Source organism: Ammospiza nelsoni, chromosome 22 (genome assembly GCF_027579445.1).
Source record: "Ammospiza nelsoni isolate bAmmNel1 chromosome 22, bAmmNel1.pri, whole genome shotgun sequence".
Lineage (NCBI taxonomy): Eukaryota > Metazoa > Chordata > Aves > Passeriformes > Passerellidae > Ammospiza > Ammospiza nelsoni.
Window position 1 is genome coordinate 2,932,346 of NC_080654.1, and position 19,663 is coordinate 2,952,008.

The following is a 19,663-nucleotide window of genomic DNA, read 5'->3' on the forward strand; positions in this document are numbered from 1 at the left end:
CCAGCTGATCACCCCATTTATTCCATTTTTTGGGTGTCCTGGTGGGTGCCAGCACAGGGATTCATGCTACTCCTGGAAGGCTCATCCTCTCCCAGGGATGCTCTTACCCCAACAGGCATCTCCAGCTCTATTAACTATCTTTATTCATAGCTAAAACCAGAATTAAATCCCTCCCTATCCAGGACTCAGAAGCAGTTTTAATCCCAAAACCATCCCTCTTTTCCTGGGCAGGTAAAATTTGACATCAGATGAGGGATGGTTGGGTGCTGTCCCCATTTTGAGCCATGGTGCCAGGAGCTGCCCTGGCTCTGGAACTGATTCTGCAGCATTCTAAACCAGCTGATCACCCCATTTTTTAATTTTTTAGAGGGTCCTGGTTGATACCAGCAGAGGGATGAGGGGTGGCTGGGAGCTGTCCCCATTTTGCCCTTTGGCCCGTGGTGCCAGCCTCTGTTTGTGGAGGGCAGCGAGGGTGTGTGAGAACAGCAGCTCAGGTTCTCAGGCTCTCCCAGCACCTCTTTCTCTCTCGTTTTGATCTGTCAGATTTCACACCCCCAGCTCGGGTTTTAGTGCCCCCACGCAGATAAAACCACAGAGTTTCAGGTGACTTTGGGCTACGGCAGAACCTCCTCCACAGGCACAGCTGGTGAGCAGGACCCTGCAAAATGAATTTGAGCTGAATTTTGGGCATTTCTCCTGTCATAGTTGAGGTGTAGACAATAAAAAAAAAAAAATTTTCTGAAACTTCAAAACCGTTTTTATTATAGCATGCATGCTTTTTATACATTCTTAAAAACTCTAAGTTTACACTTTACTCATTGGTCATGAGAGACAAATTGCTTGGTTTCTCTTATCTTTCTTTCTTTCTGGAACCTAGAATAGACCCTTGCAGGTTTCTCTTATTTATCTTCCTTTCCGGAACCTGGAATGGACACTTGCAGGTTTCTCTTATTTATTTCTTTCTTTCTGGAACCTAGAATAGGCAGCTGCAGGTTTCTCTTATTTATCCTTCTTTCTTTCTTGGTTTTTATGTCAACGACCTTGGTAGAAAATTCTTTCAGGGGTAAGGATGGATCCTCTTATCAAATTTCTCTCTGGCTCACAGAAGTCCCTGTGGAACCTCTTCCACATTCTCTGAGCTCTCTCTCTGCCCAGGGCAGGGGGTTGGAACTAAATGATCTTTAAGGTGCCTTCCATGCTCAGTGGCCCCTAAATGTCCTCTCAAACAATTCTAGAAGATGAAAGGGACCATCTGTAAGATACAGCTGTGAAATTAAAGATCTTATTTTATTTGTGTGCCCTGGATTTGCCATCTTGTGTTCCCAGGGCCACTGGATGTCACCAATTGCTGGCACTGGGAGATTTGTGGGCTGCTGGTTCCTCAAACCACTACAAACTCTGCCCAAACTCTTCAGTGCCTTCAGACCAGCTGAGCACTAATGATTTGTTTCATTTGGTTTTCCAAACAGTTTCCCTGAGAGCTGCTGTCACTTGATGTCTGGGTGTCTCCACTTGAGGGGCTGAATTGGCTGGGCTGCTCAATTTGGGGCCAAAAAATTCAAGAGAAACTCTTTCACCAACATTAGGCAGCCTCTGTGTCCCTGCAGCTCCCCGAGATAAAACAGAAATTATTGCTATTTTAGCTTGAGTAAACTCAGTAATGGTTCAGCCACATTAAGAATGGGTTTTATTGATGTTTTTTGGTTGGTTGATTGGAGGTTTTTGGGTTTTGTTGGCTATTTATTTTTTTTTTAATAAAATTTCCAAACACAGAATTGTATTCCTATGCCATCAACACCCACCTCAGACCTTTGATGCTGCCAGGACATGATCAAGTGTTTCTAGAAAGTTCCAGGGTCCAGCTAGGGATGAGTGAATGACCGTGAGTGTTCCCAGGCAGGGGATTGAAGGAACTGAGCACAGCCAGGATTTTTCTCCCACCAGATCTATCCCAGTGCAGCATTTCAGTGACTCCTAGTGCCATGCTCTGATTAGGAAGGAAGAAGCCCAGCACTGATGGTGGGATTTTCCCTCACCCATTTTCAGCCAAGGAGCTGGAGAAGGAAGGGTTGGTGGTGGGGATGAGACCAAGAAATGTCAGTGCAGGGAGCTGAGAGCCTGACCTGGACTTGTCCCCTTTGTTGCTGTCATTGCTGGGCTTTAATTTTTCCTCTCCTTTGATTTCCCACCTTTGTTCTTTTTTTTTTTCCTTCCTTGTGTCTTGAAATAGATGGGAAAATAAAATCGTATCCCACGAGATTCTGAGAGAATTAATTGCTGGTAAAAGCATGTTAAGAGCTTTTGATGACTGAAGTAATTTGCACTGACACAGGGGCTGGTTGGGGCAGAGGGAAATGTGAATCTCAGGGAAAAAAAGGAGTTTCTGGAGCAGGGAGGCCCATTTAGGAGCAGAGCAGAACCTTGCTATGCTGGGACCCAGAGGGCTTCTCCTTGTTTTCAGGGTGTGCTGTGTCATTTTTAAAATGTGCTTTTTTTTGAGTGGATTACAAACTGGATTATCCCAAATGTTGTTCTGGAGTGCTGAGCATCTCCTCTTGTTCTCTCACCAAATTCCACTGCCTTAAGAGAGGAAAAATCTCTTCCTGCCAAACCAGTGACTTTCTTTGGACTGCAACTCCTTAATTAACTATTTTATTTATTTTTTCCCCCCACACCTGGACTTTAAACATCTGAGAGGTTTTATTTTGAAGGATTCCTCTTTTTCACAGCAGCCAAAATTGCATCTCACCTTCAGCCACAGAGATGTGGCCAGTGAATTTCTCAGGCTGCACTCAGATAAATGAAAGTAGCGCGTTGGGTAAAGGGACTTTTAAAATAGAACCTCACAGCTCTGTGACCTGGTTTGAGAGTTTATTGAAAGGTTTGCAATTAAAAATTATCCTGCATGAAAGGATGAAACAGATGATGTGAAGAATGAGCAGTTAAGGATCTTGTCATTAAAATTAGTGCAATTTGGAGGAGTTTGATTACTTGAGCTGTGGTATCAGAGCTGTTTTCCAGAATATTTGGACTCCTGAACCTTTTACTCATGAACTACTCTGATCAGTGTCCTTGGAGGTTCTGCCAGCCATCACCTTCAGATAATGCCTGAGAGCTGATTTTATCCTTGTCATAATTCTCTTTATCAATTACATCCATCCCCTACCTTTCTCCTTGCTATTTCTAGTTTGGAGTTGTGCTCTGCAAACCCTTTTCCTCCCTCTGTCCCCTCCGGGGCTGCCATGTGTGCCCAGCTGACGCCTCTCCTCTCATTCTCCCGCAGATTCCCGATGCCCTGGGCACTGAGAAGTTCTGTGGTGATGCCAGCCAGGGAGGGGCTGGGAACTGGCTGAAGTACATCCGAGTGTGCTGCTCCTGTGATGAGCAGAACCTGGCTGTGTGCCACATCAACGAGCAGGTAACCATCCATCCATCCATCCATCCATCCATCCATCCATCCATCCATCCATCCTCCATCCATCCATCCATCCATCCATCCATGCAACCATCCATCCATCCATCCATCCATCCATCCATCCATCCATCCTCCATCCATCCATCCATCCATCCATCCATGGATCCATCCATCCGTCCATCCATCCATCATCCATCCATCCATCATCCATCCATCCATCCATCCATCCATCCGTCCGTCCATCCATCCATCATCCATCCATCCATCCATCCATCCATCCATCCATCCGTCCTCCATCCATCCTCCATCCATCCATCCATCCATCCATCCATCCATCCATCCATTCCTGTCCATCCATCCATCCCTGTCCATCCATCCATCCCTATCCATCCATCCATCCATCCATCCATCCATCCATCCATCCATCCTCCATCCATCCATCCATCCATCCATCCATCCATCATCCATCCATCCATCATCCATCCATCCATCATCCATCCATCCATCCATCCATCCATCCATCCATCCATCATCCATCCATCCATCCATCCATCCATCCATATCCATTCATCAATCCATCCATCCATCCATCCATCCGTCATCCATCCATCCATCCATCCATCCATCCATCCATCCCTCATCCCTCCATCCATCCATCCATCCGTCCTCCATCCATCCATCCATCCCATCCATCCTCCATCCATCCTCCATCCATCCATCCATCCATCCATCCATCCATCCTCCATCCATCCATCCTCCATCCATCCATCCTCCATCCATCCATCCTCCATCCATCCATCCATCCATCCATCCATCCATCCATCCATCCATCCATCATCCATCCATCCATCCACCCACCCACCCACCCACCCAGGGCTCATGGATCAACCCAGGCTGTTACAGAATTCCTCTGCCTTATTTCTACTTTCCCTTTTTGCTTGTTTATTTATTCGGTTTTTTATTTGTTTGGGTTGTTAGTTTGTTTTTTGGGGTGTTGGGTTTCTTGATGTTTTGGTTGGTTGGTTGTTTTCTTTCCTATTATTTTTCCTTTCATTTTATTTTTTCTTTCTTCAACACGTCGTGCCCAGAATAATTTTGATAAAATATCAAGAAAAGGAATATTCTCAGTACCACCAAACCCTACTTATCCTGTTAACTATTTAGTGTCAAACAAAGCTGGTAATTTGGAGAGCTGCCCGTGCTGTGGTGGGAAGCACGAAATGATCAAGTGTGGAACTTTTCTATAAACAAACAGAATTGATTTGTGAATGTAAATCTTCTGCTGGATTAGTAAATCTGAGCTTTTTCAGTGCATGAAAAATAAAAAAGGCTTTGATGAGCCCAGACCATCAGTACCATGACTGAAAGATGAAGTTAATTACCATAATGAAATGTTTGATGAAATTAATGTGACTCCAGCAGAATCCAACTTTTCCCTGATCATTAAAGGAGCCTGTCCTATTTTCTGGAAGGGCTGCAGGAGATGTTTTGAAATAAAAGGAGCTACTTTATTCTGAGAACAAATAGGGGAGGAAAATGAGCTAAAGGGTGAGACCAGGGCAGTGTCAGCCCTTGGCAGGGGCATTCTGAAGGATTTTGCCCTGTAAAATTTGTGACTATCTCTGAACTTTAAGGACCTTTTAAACCACAGCTGGTGTTTTAGTGCTGGTTTGGGTTGCCTGCTGCACATCTTAATAGCTATTTTATTTTATTTTATTTTATTTTATTTTATTTTATTTTATTTTATTTTGATTTAATATTATTTAATTTTATTTTATTATTTTACTTTATTTTTATTGTTTTATTTTATTTCTTTTTATTTTATTTCTTTGCAAATTTACCTTATTTTATCTTATTTTTTCTCTTAGCTTGGCCCATCCCAACTCCTGTTTTTCCAAGTCAGTCCTGAGCTCTGTGGGCTCACTCCTTGGCTGCCTTTTGGGGTTTTTTCAGGCATTTTTCCCCTTAAGTTCACTGTGGTTTTGTCCTGGGAAAAGCCTTTTTTGTAGAACAAGCAGGGAGGAGCACTGAAGTGCAAATGAAAAAGATAATGAAGCAAAGGAAAATTTTGGACAATTTTTATTTTGCAGTGGAATCCCCAGAAATGAGCTCCCCAGGCTGGGTGGAGCAGGGGCCTCAGCACTGCTCTCACCTGTGCACAGGTGTGTGTGTCCTGTGTCAGCCTGGTGCTGCTTGGGGGGTTTCCATCTGGGATTTTGGAGCTGAACAGACCCAGGGAGATCCCAGATCGGGGTTTCCACCTGGGATTTTGGAGCTGAACAGACCCAGGGAGATCCCAGATCGGGGTTTCCATCTGGGATTTTGGAGCTGAACAGACCCGGGGAGATCCCAGACTGGGGTTTCCACCTGGGATTTTGGAGCTGAACAGACCCAGGGAGATCCCAGATTGGGGTTTCCACCTGGGATTTTGGAGCTGAACAGACCCAGGGAGATCCCAGACTGGGGTTTCCACCTGGGATTTTGGAGCTGAACAGACCCAGGGAGATCCCAGATCGGGGTTTCCACCTGGGATTTTGGAGCTGAACAGACCCAGGGAGATCCCAGACTGGGGTTTCCACCTGGGATTTTGGAGCTGAACAGGTCCAGGGAGATCCCAGATCGGGGTTTCCACCTGGGATTTTGGAGCTGAACAGGTCTGGGGAGATCCCAGATTGGGGTTTCCACCTGGGATTTTGGAGCTGAACAGGTCTGGGGAGATCCCAGATCGGGGTTTCCACCTGGGATTTTGGAGCTGAACAGACCCGGGGAAATCCCAGATCGGGGTTTCCACCTGGGATTTTGGAGCTGAACAGACCCAGGGAGATCCCAGATCCTGCTCACAGCACCAGCTCCCATTTTAGAACTCCCAGCTGGATGGTTACAGATGTGCCTGCTCTGGGAGAACTGTTTGCAAAGCAGTGGAACCCGGGGGTGGAATCACAGCAGGATCCTGGCAGCACAGGGATGGGTGATAAAATACCCAGGGGTATTTTATCAGCAGTGGGATTTCATTTCCCATGCCAAATCTTTGTGCTTGTGACCATCCCTGCTTTGAGTTCCCAGCGAGGGCAGTGCTGGGGGGCAGAGCTTGGGTGAGTTTGGAGCTCAGTGAGTTTGCAATGGGGCTGTGGGAAGGTGTCAGCCCGGCAGGGAGGGAGGGAGGCACGGCCGGGGAGGACCGGGATGCACCGCAGCTCCCGAAAAGGGCTGGGCAGAGTGCTCGGTAAGGGATGCACCGGAGCTCCCGGTTAGAGCTGTATCGAGAGCTCAGTGAGGGCTGTAACACCGGTAAGGGCTGTGTCACAGCACTCGGTTAGGGCTGTACCGGGTGCTCGGTTAGGGATGCACCGGAGCTCCCAGTAAAGGCTGCACCGGGTTTTTAAAACTCTCTCTTTACCGGGAGCCCGGTTTTAAAAGCTTTCCTTTACCGGGAGCTTTTTCTCAGTTAGGGCTGTATCCCCGGTAAGGGCTGTGTCAGAGCACTCGGTAAGAGCTGTATCAGAGCTCCCGGTTAGGGCTGTACCGAGAGCTCGTTAAGGGCTGTACCCCCGGTAATGACCGCGTCCCAGCACTCGGTACCGGAGTTCGCCGCAAGTGCCGCCCCGCAGCCCCCCGTTCATGGGGACGGCTGTGCCTCCGTCTGCCCCGGCCTTGGAGCTGCTGCACAGACACGGCCCCGCTGCCCTTCTTCCCTTCTTCCCTTCCCTCCCCTCCCGTTCCCTCCTCTTCCCTTCCCTGCCCTCCCCCGGATCGGCCCGGCCGCCGGCACCGGAGGAGCGCAGCGGCCGCGGGACAGGAGCGAGCAGGTCAGGGGAGCCCGGCCCGGCCCGGCCCGGCCCGGCCCGGCCCGCTCCGTGCGCACTGCCCGGCACCGGCCCCGAGGCACCGGCGGGGATCCCGCGGCGGCGGCGGGGCCGGCGGCGGGCGGCGTCTGCCACCTGCTGGGGCGGGCAGGGGCCGCGCTCCGGGCCCCGATCCCCATCCTGATCCCGATCCCGATCCCTATCTCCCTATCCCGATCCCGATCCCCATCCCAATCCCTATCCCGATCCCCATCTCCATTCCAATCCCGATCCCAATCCCCATCCCGATCCCGATCCCGATCCCAGTCCCTATCTCCCTATCCCATCCCGATCCCCAATCCCGATCCCCATCCCAATCCCCATCTCCATCTCCATCCCCATCCTCATCCCGATCCCAGTCCCCATCTCAGCCCTGGTCCTGGCCCCATTCCGCTCCCGGTCCCACCGGCAACTTTTCCCCGGTGTGTCCCGAGGAGAGGGGAGAGCCCCGGTACGGCCGCCGAGAGCCCTCGCCCTTTTCCGCCGGAGCGGGATCGGGAGGCGCCGGGCAGCGGCGGGGGCGGCGGAGCGAGTTAATTATCCCGCGGGATGGGGATCGCAATTATCCCGAGGGATGGGGATCCTAATTATCCCACGGGATGGAGAACGGCTCCGTTCGTGGAACTGCGGGCGCTCCTGCGGAACCGGGACCGGGAACCGCTGCGGGGACCAGGGCGGATCGCGGCCCGCCGTCCGTCCTGGTGCTCGGTGGAACGCGGGCGGATCGGTCGGGTGTTTCCTGACCGCGGTGTGGAAAGTTCTGAGCGGCAACCGCGCCCCACGGTCCGCGCCGCACCGCGTGGTGGCTCTGGGAGCGGTGTCCCTTGTCCCTGAAACTCTGGGAGCGATGTCCCTTGTCCCTGAATTTCTGGGAGGGATGTACTCTGTCCCTGCAGCTCTGGCAGCGGTGTCCCCTGTCCCTGAATTTCTGGGAGCGATGTCCCGTGTCCCTACAGCTCTGGGAGGGATGTCCACATTCTCTGTAGCTCTGGGAGCGATGTCCCCTGTCTGAAATTCTGGGACCGATGTCCCATGTCCCTAAAATTCTGGGAGGGATGTTCCCTGTCCCTGCAGCTCTGCTAGCGATGTCCCGTGTCCCTGCATCTCTAGCAGCGGTGTCCCCTGTCCCTGCAGCTCTGAGAGCAATGTCCCTGTCCCTGCAGCCGCCTGTCCCTGCCATCCCATCCCTGTCCCTGCAATCCCATCCCTGTCCCTGCAATCCCATCCCTGTCCCTGCCATCCCATCCCTGTCCCTGCCATCCCTTCCCTGTCCCTGCAATCCCATCCCTGTCCCTGCCATCCCATCCCTGTCCCTGCCATCCCATCCCTGTCCCTGTCATCCCATCCCTGTCCCTGCCATCCCTTCCCTGTCCCTGTAATCCCATACCTGTCCCTGCCATCCCATCCCATCCCTGCCATCCCATCCCTGCCATCCCATCCCTGTCCCTGCCATCCCATCCCTGTCCCTGCCATCCCATCCCTGTCATCCCATCCCTGTCCCTGCCATCCCATCCCTGTCCCTGCCATCCCTTCCCTGTCCCTGCCATCCCATCCCTGTCCCTGCCATCCCATCCCTGTCCCTGCAATCCCATCCCTGTCCCTGCAATCCCATCCCTGTCCCTGCCATCCCATCCCTGTCCCTGCCATCCCTTCCCTGTCCCTGCAATCCCATCCCTGCAATCCCATCCCTGTCCCTGCCATCCCATCCCTGTCCCTGCCATCCCTTCCCTGTCCCTGCCATCCCATCCCTGTCCCTGCCATCCCTTCCCTGTCCCTGTAATCCCATACCTGTCCCTGCCATCCCATCCCTGTCCCTGCCATCCCATCCCATCCCTGCCATCCCATCCCTGCCATCCCATCCCTGTCCCTGCCATCCCTTCCCTGTCCCTGCCATCCCATCCCTGCCATCCCATCCCTGTCCCTGCCATCCCATCCCTGTCCCTGCCATCCCATCTCCCCGCAGCCGCAGCTCCGGCAGGGCAATTTCGGGAGCATCCCGAGCAGCCGCTGCTCCCGCCGGGCCGGGATCTGCCCGAGCCTCGCGTTCCGTGCCAGGAGGGAGGGAAAGGGACGCTGGGAACAGAAACGCACGGTGGTGACACAATTAATGCAAGGCAGGCGGGAATTTAGGAGTTGTGTGTGTTCCTTCCCCACAAACACAGGCTGACGGAGGCAGAGTGGCAGCAGCAAATTTCGGGAATTGTTCTGGGTGAAATGTGGTTTTTACCCCGAAAAATAATTTCTTGGATGCTGTTAAACACAGTGCTAAAAAAAAACCAACAAACTGGGAGTTAATAACAATTACCAGGTGAATTCTCAGGGTATTGTGTTAGGACAGGGTCCAGCGTACTCAAAAAATTTGGGAAACATCTGGAGGACACTGAATCTGCTCGGGACAAAAGAGAAAAGAGCTCCTGGAGCAGGTGCAGGGGAAGTGACAAAGGTCCAGGACGTGAACACAGCTGTGCTCAGGACATGGTGGAATGTTCAGGGTCTGTGATCAGACAAGAGCTCAGAATGTGGGCAAACTGCTGACCTGGAGTGCTTCATGTCTGTGTTTAGGGGTCAAGTCTAGGCTGCTTTATTTTATTTTATTTTATTTTATTTTATTTTATTTTATTTTATTTTATTTTATTTTATTTATCTCAGAATGTGGGCAAACTGCTGACCTGGAGTGGTTCATATTAAGGAATCAGATCTAGGCTAATGGGGAGAATAATCAACAAAATCATTCTGTGGAGATTTGATAATTCAGCTCTAACCATGAGGCCAATTCTGGTTCAGAGAGCAAAGTCTTAAACATGAAAGGAGGACAGGAGAAAAATGGGAAGTTTTGTTGTAATTTGAGGGAGAGATAATTTGTTGTAATTTGAGAGATATTTTGTTGCCCAAAATATTTTCATATTGCCCAAACCCTTTGAAACTCTGACACCCAAAGAGAGTCAAATAAAGGCAGGAAAACGAGCTCTGAGCAGCAATTATCCCAAACCGAGGGACAGCCTCCCCTATTAACCAAAGTAATTTGAATTATTGATTAAAACATAAACCACAAGGCTTTGCATATTTACCCTGTGCGTTGTGTTTGTGATTCCCAGGTCTATTATAAAGTTATTAAAGAGATTGAGCCGGGGGAAGAGCTCCTGGTGTGCCTGAAGGAAGGAGGTTATTCCCTGGGGAACATGGCGCCCAGCATGGAAGGTAAGGCTCCCCAGGAGCTCCTGCTCCTCTCTGCACCCTCAGCCAGGCCAGGGCTGGGACAAAACCTGACAAAACCCCAGCCAGGACCTGCCCCTTCTGTCTTGGAATGGATTTTGTGCTCATTTTCGCTCTTTTCCTGGTGAGAGAGGCTCGGTCCACAACACCGAGTTTTTATCAACCTCAGTTCCTTCTCTTTATGGGTTGGGTATGATCAGAGGTGCCTTTTCTGTTTATCAGCCTCAGTTCCTTCTCTTTGTGGGTTTGGGTGTGATCAGAGGTGCCTTTTCCATTTATCAGCCTCATTCCATTTTCTTTATGGGTTTGGATATGATCAGAGGTGCCTTTTCCATTTATGAGCATTATTCCCTTCTCTTTGTGGGTTTGGATATGATCAGAGGTGCCTTTTCCATTTATGAGCATTATTCCCTTCTCTTTGTGGGTTTGGGGATGATCAGAGATGCCTTTTCCATTTATCAGCCTCAATTCCTTCTCTTCATGGGTTTGGGTATGATCACAGGTGCCTTTTCCATCCCCAGGTGCTTTTGGGTGTAATAAAAATGGCCAAACCATCCCCAGGATGGAAAACATCCCTCTTGGTAAGCTCCAGCCTGCAGAGATTTGGGGAATCTGGAAAAGAGGGGTCCAGGCAGGGGATGGAAGAGTCATCACTAAAATTGTCATTGCTGGAATAAAGACACCTCATCTTTCCCTGCAGCAGCTGTGAGCAGGTAGCAGGGCACACACATGGAGTGTTCTGGAAATCTAAGAGTGCTCCCAGCACTGGTTTTCCTCTTTTAGGATGCTTTTTCCCACATTCATCCAAGGCTCTGACACTACAAACACTGTGCAAGGAGGTGACCTCTGAGGAAAACTGGGAAGGATGTGCCCAACATCATTATTCCATTATTTATTTCTATAAGTACTCTATAAATAATTTCTAAAAATCCTGGTAAATTTTCGTTTAAAAACTAATGTTTTAAAACTAGTTTTTAAATATTGCTCTGGAAATATTGCTCTATAAAATTAATTATCTGGAAATATTGCTCTATCCAATTAATTTATGAAATTGGAGTTCTCTCAGTGCACCCCACAATACACTTTTTTTTTTTTTTACCTACATAAGTATAATTTCTCATGCACAAAATCCTACACAATCAGTTTCCAATATTTCAGGAAAATGGGATAGTTTGAGGATTTGTGCTTCTGGAAGTTCATTTGCTGAAGGGCTGAGGGTGAAGTGTGATATTTGCTGCCTCACTCGTATCAAGTTTGGAATTATTTTTTCACAGCTCTCCCCCTCAAAAAGTTAATGATTTTCTCAAGACTAACACACACAGATGAATAATTTCTGCACCTTTTTTTTTTTTTTTTTTTGATGTCAAGGAGAAATCTGAATGAAAACTCACCGCTGTTCTGCATTTCAGTTTCTAGCAGGCTTTTATGCGAACAAGCCAAAAGTGCTCCTTGTTTTTCATCTCTGTCATTATGGAACATTTATCTGGATCTTCCTGCTAACGGTGTCTAGTGCTTTTGCTGCATAATTGCTGTCAAATTATGCCAGGCCAACATTAAATATTTGACTCCTTAATACTTTTTACTTTTCAGCAGGGCTATCTCCCTGCTGCCTCGCACCCCCAGCTCACTTTGGAATTAACAGGAGAGAAAAAATGCAAAATTGTTCCACACAAAGATAATTATCATAAAAATCTTTCCTCCCAACCCCAGCCAAACACAGCAGACCCCTTATCACTGCAGGAATTTTGAGTAGGGCACTTGAACTCCTTTGAGATTCGAGTCTGGTAGATTAGCATGTAGATGCCACATAATTGTGTTCCCCTTGGTTTCTCTGAAAGCTATTAGGCACTGATTTATTTTTCTGTTACATTCCTGCTTTGTCCTGAGTGTTGCTGATGGAACTTCAGATAGGCACATACAACCATAGGTTTGACAAACACGACACTGAGAACAGGCAGCAATTTCGGTGTGACTGGGGCTGCTCTTTTCTTTGCAGCCCCTTCTCCCTGTCACACAGCTCCCTTTGTGAAGGGCAGTATTTTTGTTTTAAAAAAGGGAGAAACTTTAATGAGAACGTGCTTTGAAGGGTGACCTTTTTATTTTTTGGTACTTACAGGCAGGGGAAAAAAAAAGGAACAGCTGAATGAACCTGGAGCCTACAAAGTGGGTGTGAGATGCAGACACAGAATCAGCACCGGGTCTCAGCTCAGCCCTGAGCTGGTTTAGGTTTCAGTTTTGCAGGGCATGGGCTGCTCCTAAGCCAGGCTCAGGTCCTTGCCCTGCAGGGTGTTTGTTGAGGAGTCTGGTTTGGGGTTTGCTGGGAATGCCAGAGGAATGGGGGATGGATTTGGAGCAGTTATCATGGAATGGTTTGGGAGCTGAAGGATGAATTTATCCCATCCCATGCTATGGCAGGGACACCTTCCACTGTCCCAGGCTGCTCCAATCCCCTCCAGCCTGGCCTTGGGCACTGCCAGGGATCCAGGGGCATCCACAGCCGCTGTCCCAGGGCCTCCCCACCCTCAGCTGCTCTCCCACCTCATCTGCTTCTCCTCTCTTCAGCCTGAGTGTCACATACATCTTTTGCGAAAATCCTTTCCTCGGGATTTTTTCCTCCTGAGAAGATGAGAAGCCTCAGGAACAAAATGCAAACAATGGTTATCTGCTGCTGTGGAATGCAACAGGTGCATCTGGGATTGGGCTCATGTGGTTGTTTCTAATTAATGGCCAATCATAGCCCAGCTGGCTCGGACAGAGAGCTCGAGCCACAAGCCTTTGTTATCATTCTTTCTATTCTTAGCCAGCCTTCTGATGAAACCTTTTCTTCTATTCTTTTAGTACAGTTTTAATGTAATATATATCATGAAATAATAAATCAAGCCTTCTGAAAGATGAAGTCAGATCCTCGTCTCTTCCCTCATCCTCAGACCCCTGTGAACACGGTCACATCAGAGCATCAAAACAGGATTTACTACCAGTGGCAAGATGAAGAACACGTGGTTACAAGGCTTTTAATCATATTTTTGTCAGCTCTCTAAGCCTCCTTTCAATGCAAATTTCTTTTTCCAAACCCAGATACTCTGAAGCACAGGAATTGCTTTTCCTCCCCTCCATCTTTTCCACCTGTGTAAAAGCTGCTGTGTTTGATGTCCTCTTGGATTCTGTGTGATTTGGGTGAGATATGGTAAAGGACCAGGAGAATGAGAAGCTAAATCTCTTTTCTAAAATATTCTTGAGGCAATTAAGATATTTCACCTCTTTCCCTGCTCTGTAAGCTCACAGAAGGACAAAATTGTGTCATTGTCACTGGTAAGAGCAGGGAAGGGGAGGAATTATCCAGTTTCAGCCAGGTATGGAGGAAATTACCCTCCATGGCTGCTTTTCCAAACCCAGAGAGGATTTCTGCTTCCTACAGGAGAATTTGGGTGAAATAAGCAGCAATTAATCATGTAAATCTCAAACTGGAGCAGGAAGAATTCCACCTGGATTTGTGGAGGGAATTTTGTTGCGTTTTCTCTGAAGTCAAAAGAAAGGAAAGGGAAAAAATAAAATCTGTTTCCTCCATTCCAAGTGTTTTCAGGTCTGGGGATTTGCCAGGTGGAGCTTGAGGGACACTGGGAGTTTGGTAGGAGCTTGTTAAGAGGTGAAGGGACCTGGGGCTTCCCAGCCTGGAGGATTTCAGTCACTCCTCCAAAAATTCCATCCTGGTTAAGCCACTGCTGCATTTACAAGAGAGAAAAGAGGGGAAATGCTGGCTCTGAGGTGGAGAAACACCTTACTAGAGAAATTCCACGTCTGTGGAGTTTGATGCTACATTTTTTACTTCTTTTCACTCATAAAAAGCAGTTTGGATTATTTTAATGGTAGTCTCTCCATTCTGCTGTTATTGGTGTCCTGATTTCCAGGTTTCCCTCCCCAGGGACATGAAACACATGGGATACACATTGGTCCTGCTCTACAAAATGCAGCAAAGAGAGAATTTCTCTGAGGAGCAGATCAGGGCCTGACCCACCCCATGGTGAGGCTGCTGCCAGCAATCTCAGAGTGTATAAACCTTGAAATGAGCTGAAATGAGAACAAATGGGGATTTTCTTTCCTCAGGTCTTCTTTTTTAGTCAAAATCCCTTTGTTGACTGGCTGGACTTCATTTCTTTTTGCATCCCTCTGTTGTGAGCTGAGGAGATACTGCAGCCCTGTGGGACCATCCATGAGGGCGTGGGTGGCTCTCTCAGCCCTGGGCAGGGATGCTCAAACCTCTGCCAAACCCCCAAAATCAGAGCTCCTTTATTCTGTAAGTAAAGTTTTGTATCAAGTTCTATTATTCAGGAAAAAATCAACCAGTACTGAGAGATGTTTCTCCACATCACCCAATGTACAAAAACCAATCTTTTTGGTGCAATGACACTCCTGAAGTTCCACCCACATTTAATTCTGCTTCTCTCCAATTACCACAGGGGATATTTTTCATTTCAGGGGATATTTTGCCTGTCATTCCATCAGATATTGAGGGTGGCTCAGCCAGGCTGTGCTGGCTGAGTTTTGGTGATACTTTCTTTTTCAGGGGGGTTTGATTTTCCCCATGTCAGTATTTTCCGTGTAGGTGTGCAGAGGGTGCAGAGGGTTTCCTCTGCCCACATCACTGCTACAGCAGCCTCTGGGACCTTGCCTTGCTCAGTTTTAAACTCAGGTTTAAGCAGAGAAAAGGGAGATATGAGGTGAGTACCCAGATGGGAGCACAGAGGTCTCTGGGTGTGACACTGCCTGTGGTTCCACTCCTGTCACACTCATAACAAAATTAAACCTGATTTATATAAAACACCATTCCAGGCCTTAAAGCTCAGCCTTTTTGCTCAGTTTTAAACTCAGGGTTAAGCAGAGAAAAGGGAGATGGGAGGTGAGTACCCAGGTGGGAGCATGGAGGTCTCAGGGTGTGATATTGCCTGAGGTTCCACTCCTGTCACACTCATAACAAAATTAACCCTGGCATATATAAAACACCATTCCAGGCCTTAAAGCTCAGCCTAAGTTCTTGCAGTTGTGCAAAATTTCATGTAAACAAGTGCAAGGGGGGACTTTGAAGCAAAGGGGTTGAAGATTTTGCCCCAAGAACGTGAGCATGGCCACATCCCACCCCAGGGAATGGGGTGCAGAGCAGGGAATGGATCAGCTCCAGCTCAGCATCACCTTTGGCTGCAGCTCTCAGAATATTCCCACTCCTCCCTCAGAGATAAGGCTGCTCCTTCTGGGAGCGCAGCTATCAGAAAAAGAGAACCTCAGAGCGTGGAGGAAGAGGGTAGGGGAGGACAGGGAAACGTGGCTCCAGTGACTCACAGGGGGCTGGAAAGCTTCTGTTCCAGGGTGGAGAAACCCAGAGCTATCCCGACTCCCTCACAGAGCTTGTTCTCCTGGAAAATTTACAGCTCTGAGCTGATTGTTTGGCTTGGCACCGTGGTCAGGATGCTGCCTTGTAAACTTAATAATAGCTGCCCTCTTTTTAATTTGTTTGACCTTGACTACAGTAATTCATTATGTGCATTAGAACTTAAAAAAAAAAAATAAATAATGGGGGGGGGAAAAAAAAGCAAAGAGCACTGCAACAAAGCCTTTGGCTCCCTGCTCTTCCTTCCATGGTGCTCTGGGCTGGGACTCCTCGGGCTGATGGAGCCCTGAGCTCCTGCAGTGGAAAACTGAGAGGAGAACATTAGACAGACAATTTCTTAGAAAGAAGCTCCTCCAGGTTTGTACTGTGGCAGTTTGCTCTTCTCACTATCTGTGTTTATATGAGCCTGGCTCGTTCCTTTTTCCCTGGCAGCCCCTTCTGAGGAAAACTCATCCATAATTTCAAACCCCCTCCTTGCAGACAAGCGCAGCACCCCGGAACGAGCCCAGAATTTTGTGTGTCTCCCAATCCCTGCAGGTCCCTCCATCTCAGCAGAGGCCAAGACACAAAGAAAACAAGATCTCCTCTGGTTGTGTGATCTGATTTTTTTTTTTTTTTTCTCTCTTAATGCTTAAAGTGAAAGCAGCTGCTGGCACAGCCTCCCTTGGGTTCTCTCCCCTCTCACTTGCGAATTCTCTCTTTGTTTGTTTGTTTGCTGGCCTGGGGGAGCTTTGCTGCTCCCTGGTTGTGTTTCCCGGGGCAGGGCTGACCATGGGCTGCTGTGTGTGTTGCAGAGGAGCCCTCGTTCCGCTGTGAGGACTGTGATGAGCTGTTCCAGTCCAAGCTGGACCTGCGGCGCCACAAGAAGTACGGCTGCGGGGCCGTGGGGGCCCTCTACGAGAGCCTCGGCGACGACATCAAGCAGGAAGGCCTGGGAGATGGACAGGTCTACGAGTGCAAGGACTGTGAGAGGATGTTCCCCAACAAATACAGGTACCCACTGACAGCCAGACCCTCCTCTGGCCTCCCCTCTGTGTCCTGGGCAAAGCGGGGTGATGGGAGGAGGGGAGGATCAACCTTTCCTTCATCCTTAGAAACCTTTCCTCTTTCTGTAGAAACCTTTCCTTTCCCCATAGAAACCTTTTCGTCCTCCATAAAAACCTTTCCTTCCTCCAAAGAAGCCTTTCCTCTTTCCATTGAAACCTTTCCTTCCCCCATAAAAACCTTTCCTTCCTCTGTAGAAACCTCTCCTTCCTCCATAGAAACCTCTCCTTGCTCTATAGAAACCTTTCCTCTTTCCATAGAAACCTTTCCTCTTTCCATAGAAACCTTTCCTTCCTTCATAGAAACCTTTCCTTCTTCCATAGAAACCTTTCCTTTCTCCATAGGCTTTAGAGATGTTCTTTTTGGGATAAACCTTTGTTTCCTCCATAGAAACCTTTCTTTCATAGCATATCAGTCTTCTTTCTGGAATAAACCTTTCCTTCCTCCATAGAATTTTACAATGTTCTTTTTGAGATAAACCTTTTCTTTCCCCATAGACAGCTTTCCTTTCTCGATAGGCTTTAGGAATGTTTCTTTTTGGATAAACCTGTAATTTCCCCATAGACACCTTTCCTTCCTCCATAGAACTTCAGAATGGTCCTTTTGGGATCAACTTTTCCTTCCTCCATAAGCTTTAGGAATGTTCTTTTTGGGATAAACCTTTCCTTTCCCCATAGACACCTTTCCTTTCTCCATTGCATTTCAGAATGTTCTTTTTGGGATAAACCTTTCCTTCCTCCATGGGCTTTAGGAATGTTCTTTTTGGGATAAACCTTTCCTTCCTCCATGGGCTTTAGAAATGTTCTTTTTGGGATAAACCTTTCTTTTCTCCATAGCATTTCAGAATGTTCTTTCTGGAATAAACCTTTCCTTCCTCCATAAACTTTAGGAATGTTCTTTTGGGATCAACCTTTCCTTTCTCCATAGAAACCTCCCCTTTCCCTGCAGGGTTTAGGATGCTCATTTTGTGGCCTCTGTAGCTGTTGGGCAGTGTTTTATTCCACCTTGATTTCACAGACCTGTGCTTTTCATTGCCCGTTGGTAGAAGCACCCAAGGGTTGTTGGTGGGAAGTTTTAGGGGTTCTTCTCTGAGAGCCTTGGGTGGATCTTTCCATCTTGTTCTGAAGGAAAAACCACCAATACCAATATTAGTTCAGTCAACATGTGCATGCAGGCTTCTTTTAAATTGAATTCTTGGTCATTTGAGATGAGTGGGTTTAAAGAGGTGTCAATGCCCTAAGAACTCGTGATATGGCCATGAGCTCCTGTTTGATCTGGCAGGAGCAATTAAAAAACTCTATCCCAATCAAATTTTTAATTTTCTTTGTGTCCACCAAATGTTCTTGTGACAGCAATGTGAAAAGGGAAAAGAAGAAGATTGCAAACTGGATAACTCCAGCTCATTTTTTAATTTGCAATAATTATTTACTTATTATTATGATAATACGGTAACTGTAAATAAGAATTAAGGTTCTCTTTAAAAGGGAAAATATTTAAACTCAGGTTTTAACTTAAAATCTGATTTTTTTTTTTTAAAGCAGAATGTGGTAGTAATGAAGTGCAGCTTTAACACAGCAATCTTTGAGCTCTCTAATTCATTGGCAAAGCGAGACTCAGATAGTTAAATATTAGGAGCCAGCTTTAAAAGATGAGGAGTTTTTTTAATCATTTTAAGATTGTGTTTATTTGCATCCTAAGCCTTGATAAAAGCCTTTATAAAATTCTATAAAAGCAGAGTTTTCTGTGTTTACCGGAGGCTGAAGTTCTCACATACTCATTTCTTTTGCCTTCTTGGGTGAACAAACCCCGTGCCACAAAATTTCTTATAAAACTGTGAGAACTGGCAATCCCCTGTCAGGCTCTGCCTGAGCAGAGCAAAAACCTCGAGGTTAAAGCCCCTGTTTCGCTTCAGTTTAACATTTAAAAACTTGCATTTGTCACTTTGAACTTAATTACATTGATACTTTCAGCTCTTTGATCTGGGTGAGGAAGTGAGGAGGGAAAAAAATCTATTTTAAAAGATGCAGAGAAAGGTGAGGGCTGCAGAGCATTCCCTGTATCTGAATGGAAAAGAGCTTGGGAGTTGAAGAATCTGGGATGGATCCTGGGATTTCTGAGTGGGACCCTCTTAGCCCAGTGTGGTTTTTTTAATCCTCATCTCATGGCACTAATTGGCTACTCTCATTAGAAATAAGAGGCTGCAATTTTCTTCATTTTTTTTTTACCTGACAAGGAGTACTTCCTTCAAATATTTTCAATATTATGGATTTTAGTAAAAAATCCAATTCTTTTATCTATCTGTGTCAGGAACTCTCTCTTCTTTAGCTTCCAGCACTCTCTAATTTTTATGTTAACTAGGAATAACTAATAGTTATGTTAACTAGGAAATAACTAATTTTTATTTAAATATGAATAACTAATATTTATGTTAACTAGGAATAAGTAATTTTTATGTTAACTATGAATAACTAATATTTCTGTTAACTAGGAAATAACTAATTTTTATATTAACTAAGAATAACTAATAGTTATATTAACTAGTAAATAACTAATATTAACTAGCAAATAACTAATTTTTATGTAATTAGGAAATAACCTTTTGAAATATGTGTGTTGTATCCTATTTGTACCCTTTGTGTATTTCTGGCTCTCTAGGGGCCTCAGCTGGCACTGTGGCCTTGGGGTTTTTGCCTTTTAAATCCAATATTTTGGGATAAGTAACATAAAATTGGTTGGGGTTTTTTTGTTGGTTTTTTTTTTTTTTTTTTT

The 19,663-nt window shown here is 47.0% G+C and overlaps 1 protein-coding gene across 1 annotated transcript in view; it reads left to right on the plus strand.

Moving 5' to 3' along the window:
• The window catches only part of PRDM16 (PR/SET domain 16), a 300,139-nt gene that overhangs the window by 248,033 nt on the left and 32,443 nt on the right, over positions 1-19,663 (plus strand). Inside the window, exons 4-6 of the mRNA XM_059487466.1 lie at positions 3,284-3,418; positions 10,353-10,455; positions 16,645-16,843. Coding sequence (XP_059343449.1) covers positions 3,284-3,418; positions 10,353-10,455; positions 16,645-16,843 — 437 coding nt within the window. The remainder of the gene's footprint in view (positions 1-3,283; positions 3,419-10,352; positions 10,456-16,644; positions 16,844-19,663) is intronic.